A 20,605-nucleotide genomic window follows, 5' to 3' on the forward strand; every position below is an offset into this window, starting at 1 on the left:
TTAAAAAATTAAAAAAAATTTTTTTTACGTTTTTGTTATAATTTTTTCCTAAAAAAAGAAAGAGACAGAGAGAAAAAAAAGAGAATATAATTACAAGAGTTTAAGGTTAATTATGTTAAGTTTTACATCAATTTTTTTGATATTTGAAAGAAATTTTTAAGATCTTTTTTAGAATAATTATTTTTTCTTGTCTTTTACATACGTAATTTAATCACTCTCGGATAAAAGATCATAACATTTTGTTCGTAGTAGTAATATTCACAATACTTTCCATTGTTGCCGTTAAAATATTAGGTACATATACATATTTGATTTCACATACACACACACACATACACAGGCGCGCGCGCGCACGTCACACACATATTTAGCGTTTATTATAGATAGGAATATGTTATGTATGTGCGTGCATGTGTGAACACATATTCTTATATAACAAACGCTAATAAAATAGTCAAATTATGTACGGTACAGAATACATCGGACGACTAAATAGGCACACTATTGTAAACTAATAATTTAATATAAAAGAAATTTATATATAGTTATAATCTTCGTCGTTGAAAACATCAGTTAACTAAAACAAAAATCATTTGAATCAAGGGAAGGTAGTTTCTATAACGTTCGATCCATCAGTCCGAAATTGAATAGTTAAGTTGGAGACAATCGCGATTATAAAATATAATTTTCATATCTACTATTTACAACTAGATTTCTATGCTCCCTTCTCGTAATAATTAATTATTTACATCAAATCGTTACATCTCAATTCAATCATAATTTTTCGATTGTTTCACTTTTCTATGCGCCTCTGTTTCATCTTCTGTGCCATAAAGATGAGATCGGTGCTTCATTTCAGTTGCAACAGACTTTAATAAACCAACAGAGAAACAGAAAAGTAAACGTAAGACACAACATAAGTAATAAAGAAAAAAAAGATAATCAAATGAAGAGACCAAGCCACGTTCATAAACATTACGTTATGATATTAATTTCTGACCAAACTCACCAGACGAGAAAGCACTTTTTTTGGCATATCTTCTTGCAAGGTGTAGATTTCATTACGCTTTAAATCGAGGTGAGAGCCATCTTCAAAAATCACCTAAAATAAAAAAAGTATAAATTGCAATTAATAATTAAGTAATCAATAAAGAATAAATTAACTTTTGTATATATTAAAAATTACTTACAGTGAACATTATTCGATGATTTGTACCTGCGAAGATGCCGTCGTATGTCAGACCATCAGTCCACTTCACCTTCACTGCGGCTCCAAGTGCAGGTATACTTCGAGGATCATAGTTCTAAATAAGTACAAAATATATGAGAGCACATTTCGAAAAGTATTATAAGTTTTAAAACGGACTTTAAACTTTGACCGCTATAAAAAATTTGGTGGATAGGACTTTGACTGTGCAACTATGTACATATATGCAGATAAAATTAAAATAATAAAAAGATACTATTGAAACTTACAATTATATCTATAGGATACGTATCCTCACTGAAGCTGTCATCCTCGATAAATGTAATCTCGTAAAAGAGGGTATCCTGGATAGCTTCTACTTTGGCTTGATAATATCGGTTGTTACGATGCTTTGCCCATACTGTTTCCCCCTGGCGTATCTGCGGGCGTATCTTTTCTTTGCCTTCGTCATGTTTGTTACACGTTACCTAGATAACATAATAACATTGCAGTAACGTGTACGAATTTATTGGCATTTGTATTTCACAATTAGAGAATACTGTACCTGAAGTTCCTGTGAATTGTACACCGGTATGATAAATGTAGCGCCTGCCGCGAGACCGCAAGACGGATGAAACACGTTACTGCATTGATTACACTTCAGGCACGCTCCACCGTTCTGGCTGCAGAAATGACACTGCTTGTTCAGGCACGAATCCGCCGTCGTCAATACATTGATGGGATCTTTATTTATGGCATCTTTAAATGTGGCTCCTGGTACCATAAGCGTACATAAGATATGCGCCCATCTGCTGTCACTGGTACGCTTCATAGGACCACCAAACATTGGGCACAGACAACACATCTGTATTTCGTAATAACGAAGCAAAATTAGCGAGAGGTACGTTTGACAAATGACGAAAACGAAGAAAGAAAAAAGTGAATGTTAAACACGTACCACATCGTTTCTACCAGCTTTACACCTGTCGCAGGCCCAGTTTCGGATATCCGTAGGTAATATAGTTATACCGTAACAAGATGCGTGAACAGTTACGTGACATTCTCTGCACCGTAAAAGTTTTTTATTCTCCGGTTCCACAGCCTGTTCCTTAGAGTTCGCTGCAAAAATACTGGCCGACACCTGTAATGCATATAAATTATTTTTTCAATAAACACCTTCGCAATTTTCGTTGAGTATATCCAAGAAAAGATATTGCTACTGAAGAGTTTTAATAGTTATTTAAGCGTTATTATCTCACCCATATCGGTGTACTCTCAGGTAGCACAATTGATTTGCAATACTTCCAATCAGATGGCATCATCCGACTACTTCCGCTTGTACAGGAGGCAAAAGTAGCGCATACTGCACAATGAGACACTTGAGCGCTCCAATAATCATTGAACGCTTTTAGCAGTTCGCTGTTTGGTACACTCGGATAGATCATATCAGAAATATGCCCTGGTATTACCGGTGTGGACTGAGAATTGGCTTCTGGCATATCGACAGACTGCGTGGATTGATCTTTCGTAGTTTCAACACCAACCGTTGTTGGAGTAGTAGTAGTAGTAGACGCAGGAGCAACATTCCTAGTGGCAGACGCAGAAGAAAGGGCCATAGGAGCAACATTTTCAACGGTTTCAGAAGCAATACTTCCAGCGGTTACAGGAGCAGCACTTGCAATGGTCGTAGGAGCAACACTTTCATCGATTGCAGGAGCAACGCTTCCAACGGTCGCAGGAACTGTGGCCGTAGAAATGGCAGGAGGAATGGGCATAATAGTCACATGAGGTGGGGAGGTTACTGGTTTTCTCCTTGTTGTAGCTTTTCTCTCCCTGGGCTTTCTTAAAATGCTTGCTTTGCGTTGCGTATTCGATTTAGGCATCGATAAATGTGAACAAATAGTATTCATTTGTAAGTCTTGTTGTAACTGTGCTTTATTGTCAGGTATATTTGAACGCTCATTTTCAGGTAACATGTTTGGCATATTTGTAATTTGCGTTATAACGTTTGGATCGGTCATATTTATGCACGTATCAGTAGAATTATTAATTGAAGTTTCAACAGTACTCGTAGTGTCTGCTTGCTGGGAGATATTTGAAGATGTATTATTATTCGATTTACTATTTTTTGCCGGTGTTTTCCTACGTGATGCTCCTTTCTGCGACCTTTGGCGCGTTGCGCTCTTGGTGACTTTTGGCGTAGTTTGTTTCGAACCGCTTGCAGGTGCAGATAATTCATTCGTGACTGCCAGCGTATCAGTATTTTGTACACAATTGTTAACAGGATACACGAAGACAGATGAATACATTGGCATATTTATATTTGGTACGGGCGATGCATTTGGCAAAGGCGAATAATAAGCTAAATTAAAGCCCGATTTTCCTACGCGCGGAAGTTTAGCAGCATTTAAATAAACATTGTGTTGATAGGATATCGTTGGTAATTCCTTCGGACCATTGCTCGTACAAGGTACTTTTCCCAGAGCGCTCCCAAATTTGTAATTCGAATAATTGGTACGCTGGTTAAATTGCGACTGGGACGGAGTATTGGGAAATATGGATTTACAATCGCCATAAGGTACCGGAGTAATAGCAGTATCAGTTGGAAGTGGAAAGTGATGGTCTAACAATGGTGGAGTACTAATTATGATATCGTTTCCGATACGTTGCGTTTCCATTTCATTTTGCAAAACTGGAGGATTATTAGGCTGGCAAGGTGCGGTTGTTTCGAAATGTGTAACTGACACATTTTTATCAACTACAAGTGAGTTTGGTATAGCTGCAAACGAGTGCATCTGCTGATTTTCAGCACAACTTTCAGCTTGCGATTTAGATTTTACTGCAAAATCAGATGGTTTAAAGCGAGCTGCTTTTAAGGTAAAGTTACGAACAGTACTCTCCGGTTTGTTTTCTATCGGCATTGCACCCATATTTTTGCAGTTTGCAATCATAAGCTGTTCTACTTGCGTGGCCGCGGTTCTTGTATTTTCATTCTGGCATCCAGAATTTGTATTATGTTTTACGACATAAGAGTCATCCTCGGCTGTCTTTTTCAATGTTATTTTTGGAGAATCATTTGTGTTATTTGTCGATAAATAAGCAGCTGTTCTGTTTTCCGTGACTCTAATCAGCAACTTTGCCATGTCTTTTTTGTCGTCATTAAAAGCAAAATTTTTTATCTGATCAGTATTTATTGTACCCATGTTTTTCTTATTAAGCTCGTTACTAACCAGAACACTTGGATTCATTAAATTAAAATTAAATTTCTTTTGGTTATTAGGCGCATTACTTATAAAATTTTCAGGATAAATGTCAATATTAGGTAGCTCTAGGGATCTACATTGCACAGTGGCATCTGAAACGTTTGGAGTTGATGTAGTCGAGAGCGATACATTATCGCATTTGCGTTTACCTTTAGACGCACGTTCACGTTTTGGTTTCGGCTCTTTAGGTTTCCTCGGCTCTCTAGGTTTCGAATACTTCTTTTTCTTTTTGGTAAATTTATCAATAATTTCGGGAGAATTAGAACCATCCGGAGGAATGTTCTCCAATTTTAAAGGATCTTCACATTCATCTTTTATAAAAATTGCGTCATTATAAAGTCCTTGAGGTACAGGTATTTCTTCACTATTTTCCTGGGATACGTATTCAAAAGCATTAGCTTCAGTATCCATTTCAATTTTAACTACATTCGCAACTTGTGCATTAATTTTACTGGCTTCCTTTTTAGATTTTGATTCAGCTCTTGGCTTTTTCTTTTTATCCCCGCTTTGCTTTTTCTTTCTTTTCTTGCCCTTTTTGCGATTGTAACCATCGTCATACACAGTTGCTTCTTCAATGTCTGCAACAAAAGTATATGATTAGTAAAATCTCAAATATAGCTATATGAAACATATATAGTAGCAAAGATAATAATAATAATAATAATAATAATAATGACATAAAATGTAAATACAAAAAGTGTAAAAGTTTTACCCATTTCTCCTGCTTTTAGCCAAATATCTTCCAGAACTTCTAATTGTTGTTCATCTGGTCCTTCCTCTATTTCATCAAATTCGTGATCTTGTAAAGCTTTTTTAACATCCGGGGGAATATCTGAGCGATTTGCAAGATCTTCAATATACATACCAGGATTTGCAGTTATAGTATTCTTTTTCTTATGAATCACATGCCGTTTATTTTTTGGTGTTGCACTTAAGTAGCTTTGCGGTAGTTCACCATTGCTACTATTGGTACATAATAGATCCATTTGTGATGGCATTGGTGCAGCAGTCTGTCTAGGATCTTCAGGATGAGGACCAATATCCTCACCACGTAGCCACAATTCATACCTAATCGGAGAATTAGTTAAGATACATAGTAAATATTTAAATGTAAATACATCGTATTTAGCAAATATTATTATCAAATTAAAGTTTTTAAATAAAAGTTATTTAGATACACACCTATCAGGTTGAAAACGTTTCACGAAGGTATCCATAGATATTTTGACCATATCTTTACTGCAGGTACATTGCGTAGCCCTCTTTCCATATTCTACCCATCTGGGCGCTGCAAAATTGGTAGATTCGGCGCAATTGAATCCGTGATTAAAACCAGCATGATAACCATATGGAAATGTAATCATTATTTCCCCAGCTTCTTGCGTTATCTACAAGGACAACAATATGAGACATAAGAGGCTAAAAAAAAATTGTAATCAGGGCAAGGCGAAAATAAACTTACTTTGTCACATGGAATAGAATATTGCCTCAGTACTTGGGGAGATATGAGAGACATTTTGTGGCGCAAGAAGGCTTGGCAATTCTGATAGCTAGTTGGGAAAAAACCGCTGGCTAGTCTTTCTAATCTACGTCCGTGTTCCGGCGGTACAGCATACCATGTTTTCGGCGCGCCAAAATGTAAATAATTTATGGAATAAAGATCCATGTCCTCTGTATGCCAAGCAAACGTAGTTTTCCACATTCCAAAATACAGGTAAGCTGTATTGACGCCATCGATGGATATACCGTAATCCTTGTTAACGTAATCCAGAATTGTTCCTAAATGATTGATATTCCACTCCTTCACTTCCGGATCCGTCAAGGAACCCGACACATCTGCGCCGTATATCGGCGCCACGTATGTTATATTTTTCCAGTACTTCCTCTCCAAATCTTCATAGTCAAAATGACGCGGAGTAGCGTAACGATCAGAATTCGCCAATTCACTATATTCCTTTACAGTCATTGACCTTTTTTGTATATTAATTTGTTGATAAAGTCCTTGTTTTCCAGTAACGACTTGGCAGATCGGCGCTGGAATGGTGAGCTGTAAGTCATCTAGATTATAGCCTTGTTTCCTGGGGATCCATTCGGGTGGTGGTATAACTTTTGCCAAACCAGCCTTATGAGCTCCCTGACTTTCCATATATTCCACATACTTCGTGAAATCTTTAAACTCCTCGTATGTCGGTCTAAAGACCTGTATACGGGGTGCTCCTCTCGAATTACTAGCCATTGTTGAACTTATTATAGCTGCAAATAAAAATTTTAAAAATTCATCATTATGTTACATATATAAAAAAATTTTACTTCTAGTAATAACATATAGTAATAACATTACTAAAAGTATATATGTACATATTACTTTAAATTATTGTTAATTATACATAATTATTAATTGCAACTAGGGTTGGTAAGTAACGCGTTAATAATGACATTAACGTTTAAAAACAAATTTAATTTAATTTTCTGTAAAAATAAATAATATAAAGAAAAACTTCTATTATATACAGATTAGTTTAGAGTTTCAAGTTGTAATATTTATTATTACATTTAATAATTATTATCAAATAATATACATTTAAAATCTAATTAAAATTATATAGTATTACAAAAAAAGTAACAAATCGTTACTTTTGAAAACCAGTAAGGAATAACAAATTAATTTTTACAAAAAATAACGATAGCAATAACGATTACTTTTTTAAGGTAGCGTCCCCAACTCTGGTTGCAACTAATTAATAATTTAATTATTTTGTATAGTCGTGGACAAATAGGTGGCGACACTTTTGTTTTATTTGCTTTCGGAACGCACTAATATTTTACAAATATGAATCACGATTGGAGTACTATCTTTAGTCTAGAGACAGTACAACCAATCGTGATTCGCATTTGCAAAATATTAGTGCGTTCCGAAACCAAATTAAAAAAGTGTCGCAACCTATTTGTCCATGAGCGTATATAATACAGATCCATACTATTTTCCCATCAATTTAAAAAAAAATTTTTAAATTTTATATTATGAGATACAGAAACAAAATCTTGTTGAAAAATATCATTTACTCCATTTGTTTTCGAAATTGAGCGTAGTAATTTTACATTTTTATATAGCATATTGCACAATATATGTTGCATTTTGTGTTTAAGTCTCATGTCCACGATGCTAGAAATCAGTCCCAAATCTGGGACAGAGAGAGACCATTGACCAATCGCATTTGAACGATTCGTCCATTTGACCAATGCGATTGGTCAGTTTTTCTTTCATTCGAGATCTTGGATCGATCTCTATCCTCGTGGACACGAGGCTTTAGAGCTTACAAAAGGCAATCGGAGGTAAAGCCTGGTCTACAATTACGTAAGCGTAGCTGTAAGTGATTGTAGTTGTAAGAACTGACCAATTACAGTCGAATATTCCTTCTTATATTCGATTGTGATTGGTAAATTCTTACACCTGCAACTACTTGCAACTATGCTTACGCAATTGTAGACCGCGCTAAAACCGAAAGCATGCAGTATAATTTAATATCAAGTTTAGCGACAATGAAGAATAATAATTCTTTATCTCTTCTTAAGTATTAGAAAAACATAGCATATAGTGTATTGACGTATGGAAATAATTTTTACAATAATTTATTGCACTTTATCGACGGAAATAAAATCAGCAGATATAAAAGCGAAATAGTTTAAACTGAATATATGCACTGCGCGCACATGTTCTCGAAGCTTGCAAGCCGTGCAAATTTTTTTTACGATACTGCTAACCTTGAAAATCAAAATTATCCCACATTGTTAGAAAATTGAAGCTTTCGATAGGGTTTCCCAGGGCCTGACCTTAAGGCCAGAGCACAGACTTTTGCACAACGCGTAAGACGTAAGGCATAAGAAATTAATCAATCAGAATGAAGGACTCTGATTGGTTGATTCTCTTATGCCTATGTAGCGTTTATGTCTGTGTTTCAGCCTTTATTCTAAAAAAAATTCTCGAATTTTTTAGAAGGCCTCAGACCCTTGACTGGCGCGCTAGGATTAATCGGGCTTATTATAAAAAATTTAATTAATATCAATTATTAATGTTTAATTACAACTACAAAAAAAAACGAAGCATAGGCGATAAGCAAAAGCATGCATTTTAAAGCAAATTCTGTTTTTAAGCTACAAAGAAACATAAAAAATGTTTAATTAGAAAATAGCATATATAACATATTTGTCAATCTCTCAATAATTCAAATTAATCACGAAATTGTGAAACTTGAAAAATGTGTTTAAAAAAGTATTATTTTAAAAAAATAATAAACTTTTACATGTATATGCCGTAAGAATCTTTGGGATAATTTATGGTATTCTTTCCTCGTTTCTTTTTTTCCTTAGTCAGTTAAAAAATTATTAATATTTCATCATATAAGATATTCAATTTCGCGAAAAATTTTATACCAATAAAATAGCAAATTGTTGTACATACTCCTTATAAAACGCGAATAACGTCACGCTTCATCAATATTATATTTAAATCACGCTCGCTAATTGCATTTTCGGCCGAATCGATATAATATGTATCTCCGATCGATACCTCCGACGAGTGTATAAACAAGTCTTCATGTTACAACGTACAAATGTATAAATTATTCACGTTGCTGTTTCTGATTCAACTTCGACGAAAGATATTTCCCCGCACGTGATCACGCGTTCAAGATTTCGGATGTCCATGCATGTCCATGTGTGACTTAGGTGTAAACAAAACAGCGACTGCGCCCGAGCGTAAGATGACACACACGGTGAAATAAAGCTGGTGCACGTAAATCGACAAAAAAAAATGGAGGGAAAAGGGTGAAAGCAATGGAAAAATCGGAAACGTAAAAAATCGAACACGTGTTCACCCCAATGATGATACTCCAAATAGAAGGTGGGAACGAGATCCGAAGCTTTCAGAATGCAATGTGGAAGGAAGTGTGGGAGGGAAAAGGAGGGGGTGCCGCTGCTGGTGGTATTGGTGGGTAGAAGTCTATAAACAAAATGGTAGTTATCTATTGTTGCCAGGACTCTCTCGGGTGGAAATATCTTTCACGACGGGCGTTCGTCCGACGCGCACGACGATTCGCCCTTTTCGCCGCGCGGATGACGATTTTTCCCCGATGATTACCTGATGCCGTGCGTGCGTGATGCCTGGCGTGACGCGGGGGGGCATGCTCGTGAGGAGAGCTGACGGGCGGCAAGGCATCGGGAACGGGCGAGATAAGTTCGCGGAGACGGGCGAGAGCGGCGACGGCGGCGGCGCCGTCGCGCCCGGATCGCAGAGACGCGCGGTACTTACACGACAGACGCACCCGGGGATCACCTCTCCTGTATCAATACCATCGTCCGCGGAGTCCTCGTCGCGTGAATATCACGGGTCGTCAGCAATCACACGCGCGCACCGTCGTCGTCCGTCGATGATATGAGCGGCGCGTCGTCCGTACGTACACGGCGAGGTGGCGTTCCAGCTTTGACTCCAGATTCGGTCGCGCGACCGCAGCGCCGTCTACCAGAGGCGTGCGAGATTCGAATTTTCGGCGTTTGTCACGTACGCCAGCGGCGAGCCAGTGGTGTATAACCGCGGACGTGGAATTTTAGGAACCCGTCCGTATAGGGACGGTCGAAGGGTTCCGCCAATTGCGCCGATCCCGGCCGATCGTCAGTCGAACTTATAACTTCGATCGATTTCATCGATAATGAATTCAACCGGCTGAATTCAGCTTGCAGTGAACTTCCTGACTGTAGTAATTCGTACCGAAATTCTCCCGGGATTATTTCTAATTTTCTTTCCCGCCTATCAAACGACAAAATGTTAATAATTGTGTATGTAAATAAAATAGTACAGGTATTATTTGAGAAGTCAGTTTATAACGTTGTTGAGAAAGAGTCATTAATTTATTTTAGTTAATTTTACGAGAAAACGAGATCAAAATATAAAAATTCAACATATAGCCGATCCGCAGTGCAATTGGCGGATGTATAGAATATAATAAAAGAAATCTTCAAATTTTAATAGAATAGAAAAATATTATGGAATTTTTAAATGTTTTTAAATTCTAATGAAAGTTTTTATTGGAGCATTTTCAGGATCACAAAATAAATATATGTTTTAGTTTAATAAAACAAAAAACGTGAATGATAAAATAAAAACAAAATAACTAGAAATAAAATAAATTTAATATAAGCAGAGAGAAGCGGGAGAGAGGCCACGCCGGCTTTTTGGGTGGGACCGATCTCCTCTGTACACTAGCGCCCCACGTCCACGTTTTAAAAAAAGGAACTACGTACACACGTCGATCTTATAACATTGTCGATCAAATCATAGCATTAGAACGTGGTTCGTGTCCGTGCTAATCGCGTATTATAATGCCACATTTTTCTTTCTTTTTCGTTTTTCTTTTTCTTTTTCTTTCTATTTCTCGCAAAACTTCATATTACATAAATTAATTATATATATTTTTTAAATTAAAGATTTAAATACAAGTACCTATATATTAAATGCATGTTTTATGTTAAAGCTGATATCATACAAAGTATCGCGTCTTAATATGCAATGTAACATATCGTCAGAATGAACAAAAGAAAAGATTTGTCATAATAAAGTGAATCGTAATATAGTTTATTGATTAAATATTCTTACACGGTTGTGTGTTATCCAGGGGTCGGTCGTATATATAATATTATTATTTAAAATATGAATTTTAAATTAAAAAAGTAAAAGAATTATTTAGTGTATTTATTAGTACGTACGTACGCCACGTGCGATAAGAAGAGATAATCAATCGAAAGAGAAATTGTCTCATTTTTACACGAAACTTCGCGTACAGTAATTGTGCTTCACTGTGGCAGAGTCGTATAAAATCATATAAGTGATATAATGGAATAAAATATATTATCCCTCTTTTTTTTATTTTACCAAAATCTAATTTATTGTATTCTTCGGTGTCCTTCGTGTTTGGGACGGGAAAAGCCTGCAGCGTAGCGCCGATTTTCCTCTTGACAATGGTAAATCTTATCTCGACGAGAGCGCTGATAACGCGAATTCACACCGGGCGTAAAGAGCCATCATGCTGGCGAACTTTGAACATTGATTTTGCAATTGTCGTTCGGCGGACAGGGGACGAAGAAAGACGTGCATCGTCAATCATCAAATAGCCGTGCGCGTAATTCAAACGCCTGCAAGAGGCGGCGGCGTGTCAACGTGTTGTGAATTAACACGAACGGAAGTTCTTGCTTCGTCGTTGCGCGGAGCGACGCTACCTGACGCGACGCGACGCGAGGTGACGCGACGCCACGCGCCGACGCGACGCCGTGGCGCCCAGCGTCTACGCGCGCGCCGCGGATAAAGGCGCGCGTATAATCGAACGTCACGAAATTGTCCACCAGTCGGGTAAAAGGAGAGCGCGCGCGGAATCGAACGAGCACGAAGTTGCGCGCTAGTCGACCGGGCAAAAGGAAAGCGCATGCACGCGGATACAGGCGCGTTTACAGAATCGAACAGACGGCGAAGTTGCGTGCCAGTCGATCGGGCAAAAGGAAAGCGTGCGGAAGAAATGTGAAACGCACTCGCGCACGGCGAAAACTCGACGCGGAGAATCTCGGTGAAGCGAGAAAGGTGCGGCCCCGATCCCAACGACCGTCTAGCCACAGCGAAATGACGATGAGACCTGCGGAAGGGACGCGCGATTCGCAACAGTCGCAACAGTCAAGAGACGCGCAGGTCGACAGATCACTCTATTTGCTCTTCGAGGATATATCGTACAGTGTACGGAAAGGGATCTTGACCAAGGGTAAAGTGATGATTCGTTACAAAAGCATGTAGTTGTTACTAAAGTATATTAAGAATAATAACAATAATAAAAATCATAGTAAAAATAGTGATTATAAATAAATCTTCATGGTATAAATAACATAATTCAACTAGACTATAACTAAAATTTTATCATCAAGAGGAGGAGAGTGTATTATAATTATGTAAATATAATAAATATAGCATTTATAATTATATAAAAAAATATACTGCGAATATATTTAAATGTTTCATTACACATGTGATCGATCCTAATTTTGATAATACAACTTTTCGTCCAGAAGCATAAGTTTATAGAGATAACTGCTACTGTATAAATGCTGTTTTAATATAGTAAAAGTCATAATTTAATAATACATCTAAAATAAATGATAATTAAAGAAAAATTAATGCTACAATAGAAAAATATTTTTTATTAAAGGTTTATTAATGTATTTTAAAAAATATTTTTACTCACTCGCTTTTAAACGAATGAGAACATTGAGGAGAATAATCAGTGTTGCTCCTATTTTTGTTTTACAAATGTGAAAACTAAGATAAGAGCTCATCGCTTAGAAAACGAATACTTCTTCTCAGAACAAAGGCATATCAATGGCAGCTAAGAACTTTGAAATCGATAAGATATACGCGAGTTGCTATTTGACTTTGTTTCAAAGTGTAGTAAGATATGGTATTTATTTTATAGCTCTTATGATTAGTAGTCAATTGGTAGGAATTATCTAGATATGTCTATCTCTAAAAGATCTAAAAACTCTTAGATAATTATAACAAATTTATATATTTTTTAAGAATAAAAAATACATTTATGTATATGCACATATTTGTAACATTAACAATATTAGTTAATATTAGTTATTAAAACGAATTTTACAATATTAGAACTAATAAAACTTTCCTTAATTACATTGTATATTTGCAATTTAAGCATTCGTAATTGCTAATAATATGTAACTTTAACGATAAGTAAATACCTATTTTCTTTTTAAATAATAAGTATCTCGAAGGCTTAGAGAATTAAAATTTAAATAAGTATAGTGAAAAAGGGCAATAATTAAATAATCTTACGCATGTTAAGAGAATGAAATATTTTTTTGAAAAAAAATTGAACTTTGTATCTGTGCCTAGAATATCGGAACAATAAGACATATATCTATAAAAATTTTACAATACTTCTTTTTAAAAACACTTTAACAGATAACGTATTTAGATTTTCCGAAAATGTTTCGAAAATATCTCCAATATCCATTATTATTTTTAAAAGGAGATTTTTGAAAAGTTTTCATATCCACATTGTATATATATTTAATAAAAGTAAAATTATTATTTATTGTTTTCATTAATTAAATTAGAAAAGTTCAAATTTTTGTGAATATATAACTTACGTCTATTAATTAATAAAGTTAATAATTAATTCACCAGAAATACGTAAAAAATTATTTAAATCAAGTATCGAAGACAAAGAGTAAAAATTATCACTAACAATGAAAGACTTCATCAAGTTAGATTTCAGTTCGAAATGTTGATGCAATTTTTAAAAGACTTATCAGTCTCTGATTAAATCGATTACAAATCAAATGACATGTGTTGAGTACAAAACGAGAAAAACAAAGAAAATGTTCAATAGATCCTTAACACAAATGAATCATTAAAAGATCTATTGTTCGTATATTTAAGTTAAATTCTAAAATGTATTTTGACAATTTTATTTATATTTTGAACATTTTATTACGAGATCTTCCTTTATCATGTAACTGTTATCTTATGGAATATTATTATTCCATGGATATGTTGTGGCAGTAGCAACATATCGTTCTTACCTGTGGAAACTTTCACTTTGGTGCACACAATTTGTTTAGATTGTAATTAGGACATTGATTGCATTCCGCTTATCCCGCGAATTTGTAATGTCTCATCGTGCAGAAATATTAAAATAACTGTTGTTATTTTCTTGCGTAGTCAACAAACACATTGCTTTTTGTACAGAACGATTATTCTGTTTTATAGAGAGGAAAAGATTGTTGAGCGATCTCAACGGCGACTTTCGACCGGGCGAACTCACAGCTATTATGGGTCTTTCCGGCGCTGGAAAATCTACATTAATGGACATCTTAGCAGGTTTCACGTTAGTAAATAATTAGTTTTACACTTTGATCAACTTCTACTCTTACGATGGACGGAGAATAAATCCAATTACTAGCCCACTGACTTTGTCAATTGTTCTAGCTCATAGATTTTGTTTGACGCGAAGCGTGAAGAAAAGTAATAAGAACTTAGGTGTTCACTATCTAAAGACTATTTCAAAAGATTTACATAAACACAGATATAATTAATTTATAATTGGAATTTATGAATATAATATCTGTAGTATATTTTTGCAAGGCCTCTCTTGTAATGTCGAATGTTTGTCGCGCTAATTCAGTAGCGCGCGCGCCCGCACACATACGCACAACAAGAAGATTACAATTAAAATTAAACAGAAAGAAATATCCAACAATTATCAAACAATTGGAATTAATAAAATGCCTTGTGTTATATTAATAAAAATTATGGCATTGAAAATATATACGTCGAATTGTAATACATTTCATTTATAATTCTCTTAGACTCTTTTTCTCGGCATATTAAGGATGGATCTCTCCGTTTTTCGAAGTTCTGTGAGTTGAAGATTTTATTGAACGTATTCCAAATGTTAACTGGAATGTTGATCCGGAATTAATTATCTCGATTTATATATATTGATATATACCGATAATAAAAAGAAAACAGCCTTGAATTTTAGATACCGCACCGGTAATCTTTATCTTCATTCTCAGTTTTGATTGCCGAGATCTCTTTGCACTGTAAAAATATTTTCTGGATTGTAGATTGTAGATTGAACCGCACGCACTTTAGTTTTCACTCTCGTTCTTAGATAGAATTGTGCGCACATAACATCGGCGCGAAGTCACGGTTCACGTGCACGGATATACTCTGTCACACGTCAATATCAGTATCCTATCTGCTCGCTCTTTAGATGCACCTGTCGTGATGCATCGCGTTATCGCAAGTATAAATGAGCTTTTAATCTTATCTTCTTCGCACTCTTATCTTCTTACGCATCCTTATCTTCTTCTTTTTCAAGAGTTGCCCAATTACATACCTAACTGGCAATCGATTGGCAAATTATTCAAGGGTATATGTGCCGAATGTTGGCAGTTAATTGTTTATTAAATATAATTACCTTTTTCAGGTTAATTAGTTATAATTCTTGCTCGCAAATTAGGCATATTTTAACATATAAATTATGCATTGATTGTGCGTACAGTAATAGGGAGAATAAGTTGTGACATACGAATTAACGACACGTATTGCATTTTAGGACAACCTCGGTCGCTGGCAGGATCATGATAAATGGACAGGAACGAAATATGTCAGATTTCCGTAAATTGTCTGCCTATATAATGCAAGATGATAATTTGCAACCACATTTAACACTGCAGGAAGCTATGCTCATCGCTGCCGATCTCAAACTCGGATTGAATCACCGTGAGAAATTACAAAAGGTATAATAGACAATATTAAACGCAACATATACCTATTATATATAAAATTCTTCGAGAGTAAAATATTTAACACGTGGATGATATACAAATTAATTGCCAGAAAAGAGAATATAATTCATTGTGTTACGAAACGACAGGCGGTTTCACTTGTAAAAAGAGTGTTGGATCAACTATATCTTTTTAGATCGTTTCTCTGCAGCGTCATCCGTATTTTTCCTGCAGGGTGAACAAACAGATTTCAAAGATCTGCATTTTTTCTACTCTCTAAATCTGAATCAATGGATAGTTACTGATTATCAATGGTTATTCATTGAATACATCCAGTCCTAAGTATATCAGTAGGTATAATAAGTATTCAATACGCACATGCATTGACTGCATTCCGTATTCACTTCACGCTTTTGGCGCTTACAATGTTCACGGAATTATTTTATTCTTGTTATTTATTATTAAACAAGGACAAATAATGCCGACTGCGCGCAAGCGTTAAAATGGAACACAAATATTGTTTCTCAGAAATCACTAGTAAATAAGTGAATAATGCTATAATAATAATAATGCTATAAACCACTGACAAATCAGTGGACTTTGCTGTTCTCGCACGATTCGGCTGTTTCATTTATTCATTAGCAATGCAAGACGTTATTGACTCAATCAGTGACTTTTCCATTGATTCCACAGATTTAGAGAGTAAACAATACTTTAATACCGTTTTGATTTGAAATTTTTTTATTATTTAAATTTATAATGTACATGTATTAATAAATGATATTTTACAAAAATTCTTAAGAGTTGAAAAAAATTTGTGTATCATGAATCAAATATAAGTGATGCGCGCATTATCTTCTATTTTATAACAATAAAGTAATTAAGTTTAATCGATCACGATAAATGGACATTATATATTTAATCAGGCTACAATGTTTTTCTAATGCACGAGTTTAACGAATAAAAAATTGATTGATGTAACAGATCGACGAAATATTAGTAGCGATGGGCCTCGACGAGTCTCGTTACACGATTACTGGCGAACTTAGCGGAGGACAAAGAAAAAGACTCGCCATCGCACTTGAATTAATCAACGATCCACCAGTCATGTTTCTTGATGAGCCTACGAGGTAGGTATTACATGATTTTCTTTAACGAAAATTTATGCTTATTTTTTTGTCACGTACCCCTTATACAACTGTTTTCGATTTATCTTTTTAGCGGTTTAGATAGCACTTCATCAAAGCAATGCATAGCACTTTTGAAGCAATTAGCGCAAGAAGGACGAACCATAATCTGCACGATACATCAACCGAGCGCGATCCTCTTCAACATGCTGGATCATCTTTACGTGATTGCTGACGGCAATTGCGTTTACACAGGCAGCACGGATAACTTGGTGCCATTTTTGAAAAGCATAGGATTATACTGTCCGACGCATTATGATCCCATGGACTTCTGTAAGCTATATCTTTTTAAAATCATTAGTAAAAATCTTGATAACTCGAAGTTAAAGCTCTTTTTGCATAGTGATGGAGATATGCAACGGTGATTACGGTCCCCACATATTCGAGCTCGTGGAATCGATCGAAAAGGGCAAGAATGATATGTGGAGATCGACGAAAACTGTTCATTTGAACAAACGCAAAGAAAGTATTATTTCGCAACAGGCCACTATGAGATTGTATTCCTTCGAGACGGAATTCAGGCACACGCCATATTACACTGCCAATTTCTGGAGGCAACTTTGTGTTCTTGTTAAAAGAAACGCAATTAGATTATCTCGTGATAAGGTAATATTACTGTACATTACGAATCTTATTCATAGGGTAAAATGGTACAATTCTATACAACATAAGATTTGAATCTAATCTTATCGAAATTCAAATTTGATCTTATTATGTAGAGGGTACTAAACTCCACGCAATGAATTTATAATATTTACCAAATTTGAATCTTGAAAATTCGATTCAAATCTTATATGTCATATATAATATTGTGTCATGTTCGAAATTGTGTCATCTTACCTTAAGACACGATTTTACAATGCTAAAGAGAAAACTCTCTCTCTTTCATATAAATATCGGGGAAAAAAAAAGAATTATAATTATAAATGTTTATTTAAATAATAAATGAGTTATAAAGAGAGACCGATTACTTTATATTATAATAACTTATTCTATAGCATCGATTGTATTAATATTACTAAATTTAAAATTCTATCTTTTATTTGTGTAGGTTTTAACGCTCACACGGATCTCAATGCACTTGGCGATTGCTTTGATTGTTGGCACGTTATACTTTAAAATTGGCCAAGACGCTGCTTATGTTTTAGACAATTTCAATCTATCTTATTTCAACATTATGTTTCTCCTGTATAATGCATTTAGCGCTACGATGGTCACGAGTAAGTTGATTGCATTTGGCACAATCTAATCACGAAATATTTATTTGACATAACATACAATATAAATTTATGTATTAATATTAATGCATAAAAGAAAGAGAGAGAGCATCTTGTCAAATGACTTGTAAAAGATTACAATAGAAACAAATAATGGAATTTTAAAATTAAACAAAAAATAAATAGTAAAATGTAAAATTAGTATTAAAATCAATGCGTCATTTTATTTTATTGATAATTTTTACATTTAATTTTATTAACAATTTTACAATCTAACGGAATGCATTTCTCTAAAATGCAACGTCGAATGTATACTTTTTGTACGTTTCGCAGTTCCTTTGGAGTTACCGACATTAAAACGTGAGCACTTCAATCGTTGGTATCAACTACGATCGTATTATCTAGCGGGCAAATTGGCCGATTTTCTAGTCCAACTCATTTCCACATTTATTTATACCATCACAGTGTATTACATGAGCGATCAGCTTCCCGAAGGCAAAAGATTTTGGTTATACATGCTTATGTGCTTCGTTGTCAGTCTGGTTGGTCAAACAGCAGGGCTTATCATAGGGTGCTCGCTAAAGGTCCAGGTTTGTATTATAATATATTTTATTCATTATTTATATATATTGAATTTATATTAATATTCACATGTTATCTTTTATTTTTCTTTTTATTTTGAAAGGATCGAAGCAATTAAGTATTGGAAAATTTAAGATTAGTATATAAGTAATAAAATTAATACAACTCATCTACTGCATACAATTTGCATAAATTAGCATTATTTTATTTCAGAATAGTGTGATTTTTGGGCCGTTTGCGCTTATGCCATTTATTGTACTCAGTGGTTTTTTCGTGCATACTAAAGACGTGCATCTCTACTTACATTGGCTATTTGACATGTCATTCTGTAAATATGCTTTTGAGGGAATATTGATGGCCGTTTATGGGTAAGATCTGCATTTTTTATTTTGATATATGACAATTAATAACTGTTACGCATTTATTCTAAACTTTTTGAGTAAAGATATTTAAAAATAATTATTATTTAAATTAAAAATAATAAGGTAAATTTTTTTCTTTCTATCACAAAATCTAAAAATAATTTATAATTGCAGTTATGATCGACCGAAATTGAAGTGTTCAGCGGATTATTGCCATTTTGCTACTCCTAAAAAATTTCTCATGGAATTGGGTATAGAGCACATAAATTATTGGTTCAATATGATAATATTGGTAACGTTGAGTATAGTTTTGGATATTGTAGCATGTATTATATTAAACATGAGGATTAAGAAACGAATATAGTATTGAAATAAGACTTCGTATAACTTTTACAATTAAGTGCCGACAAATAAAATCTCAGCACAGATTTATTTGTTAATTTATTTCTTGTTAGTCACGTTATAGTGCCATTGTTATATAACACGCACTTGTAATATATGTAAAAAACAGTTATAATATTGTGTTAGATAATATTATTGCAATTGAAAAAGAAATAAAACATGCGTATATTTTTAGTTTTATAAATCTATAAATTTGTAATATATTTCAGCTATTTGTACTATTTATTATTGATATAAATTCAATTTAAATACCATGACATAATTTTTGCTAATCAAATTATGCGCAAGTGTTTTTATTTTAAAACGAAAGTTTTTTTTCTATCGTGCATGTTATCTCTCTGTTATATCAAATTGTTATAAGTTTGTAATAATAAACAAATTTAAATAAAGCAATGATAAATAAACAAAATATTTTATAGAATAAAAGTAAAGAAGCTTTTTATACATAAATATTATTTAAAAAGAAGAACTACTATAAGAGGAGTACGAAGAGTTGTAATTGATACTAATATAAATATATACATATAAAAAATATATAAATATGATGTATCTGTTCCAGATATTAGCTATAGATATTAATACAAGTTGATGATATGTTTTGCTTAATTAATTCGAAAAAAAGTACTGAAAGGAAAAGCGTATTTAAATTGTAATATTAAAATTTATACAATCTCGCTTATTATTAATGCTTAGTAGAAAAATTTGATAATCGTTTGTCCGATTTTTTCTTAAGTTCTGCTTTTTTCTCTGGACTGAAATTAACCGCTTGATAAAGTATTCTGCGGATCACTTTATTAAAAATTCCACGGACGCTTGAGAATTTTAAAACATAGCCAAATAGAAACCTTAAACAAATGAAATAATAATAAAAATATATGTATGTATGTACATCACGATACATAATTGTATATTAAAATTGATATTCGATATTTGGAAATATAGAACTACATTACGAGATAAATTAAGTACCTATATGTATTCTATATATGTATATACTGACCTCCAGCTTTTATAAGCAATCCATTCCGTGTAACTCATTGACGCATACAAATGCGGC

The 20,605-nt window shown here is 34.2% G+C and overlaps 2 protein-coding genes across 7 annotated transcripts in view; one reads left to right on the forward strand and one right to left on the reverse strand.

Moving 5' to 3' along the window:
* LOC105457514 (lysine-specific demethylase 4C-like) overlaps positions 1–10,018 on the reverse strand; it is an 18,664-nt gene extending 8,646 nt beyond the window's left edge. Inside the window, exons 1-12 of one of the 5 annotated variants that reach the window (XM_011702217.1) lie at positions 9,758–10,018; positions 5,912–6,702; positions 5,632–5,837; positions 5,315–5,517; positions 5,162–5,227; positions 2,446–5,027; positions 2,145–2,327; positions 1,752–2,051; positions 1,477–1,674; positions 1,191–1,304; positions 1,010–1,102; positions 13–869 (exon numbers count right to left, since the gene is read on the reverse strand). In XM_011702217.1, coding sequence (XP_011700519.1) covers positions 771–869; positions 1,010–1,102; positions 1,191–1,304; positions 1,477–1,674; positions 1,752–2,051; positions 2,145–2,327; positions 2,446–5,027; positions 5,162–5,227; positions 5,315–5,517; positions 5,632–5,837; positions 5,912–6,685 — 4,818 coding nt within the window. In that variant the 5' untranslated portion in view covers positions 6,686–6,702; positions 9,758–10,018 and the 3' untranslated portion in view covers positions 13–770. Of the gene's footprint in view, positions 1–12; positions 870–974; positions 1,103–1,190; positions 1,305–1,476; positions 1,675–1,751; positions 2,052–2,144; positions 2,328–2,445; positions 5,028–5,161; positions 5,518–5,631; positions 5,838–5,911; positions 6,703–9,757 lie in introns of those variants that run through there. The other 4 variants (XM_011702215.1, XM_011702214.1, XM_011702218.1 and 1 more) reach the window with 4 other exon arrangements.
* Positions 10,019–11,773: 1,755 nt separating this feature from the next.
* LOC105457517 (ATP-binding cassette sub-family G member 1-like) lies at positions 11,774–19,574 on the forward strand. Of its 2 annotated transcripts, XM_011702225.1 has the most exons (10): positions 11,774–12,248; positions 14,273–14,390; positions 15,627–15,810; positions 16,783–16,928; positions 17,020–17,258; positions 17,329–17,591; positions 18,037–18,205; positions 18,536–18,792; positions 18,998–19,152; positions 19,321–19,574. In XM_011702225.1, exons 1-10 carry the CDS (start codon positions 12,113–12,115, stop codon positions 19,508–19,510), a joined length of 1,857 nt encoding a protein of 618 aa, XP_011700527.1. In that variant the 5' UTR covers positions 11,774–12,112; the 3' UTR covers positions 19,511–19,574. The 2 variants fall into 2 exon arrangements, with proteins under 2 accessions (XP_011700527.1, XP_011700528.1); XM_011702226.1 differs by lacking the exons at positions 11,774–12,248; positions 14,273–14,390 and adding an exon at positions 14,796–15,314.
* Positions 19,575–20,605: the final 1,031 nt, after the last annotated feature.

This window comes from Wasmannia auropunctata, unplaced genomic scaffold (genome assembly GCF_000956235.1).
Source record: "Wasmannia auropunctata unplaced genomic scaffold, wasmannia.A_1.0 LD335214.1, whole genome shotgun sequence".
In the NCBI taxonomy this organism is placed as follows: domain Eukaryota; kingdom Metazoa; phylum Arthropoda; class Insecta; order Hymenoptera; family Formicidae; genus Wasmannia; species Wasmannia auropunctata.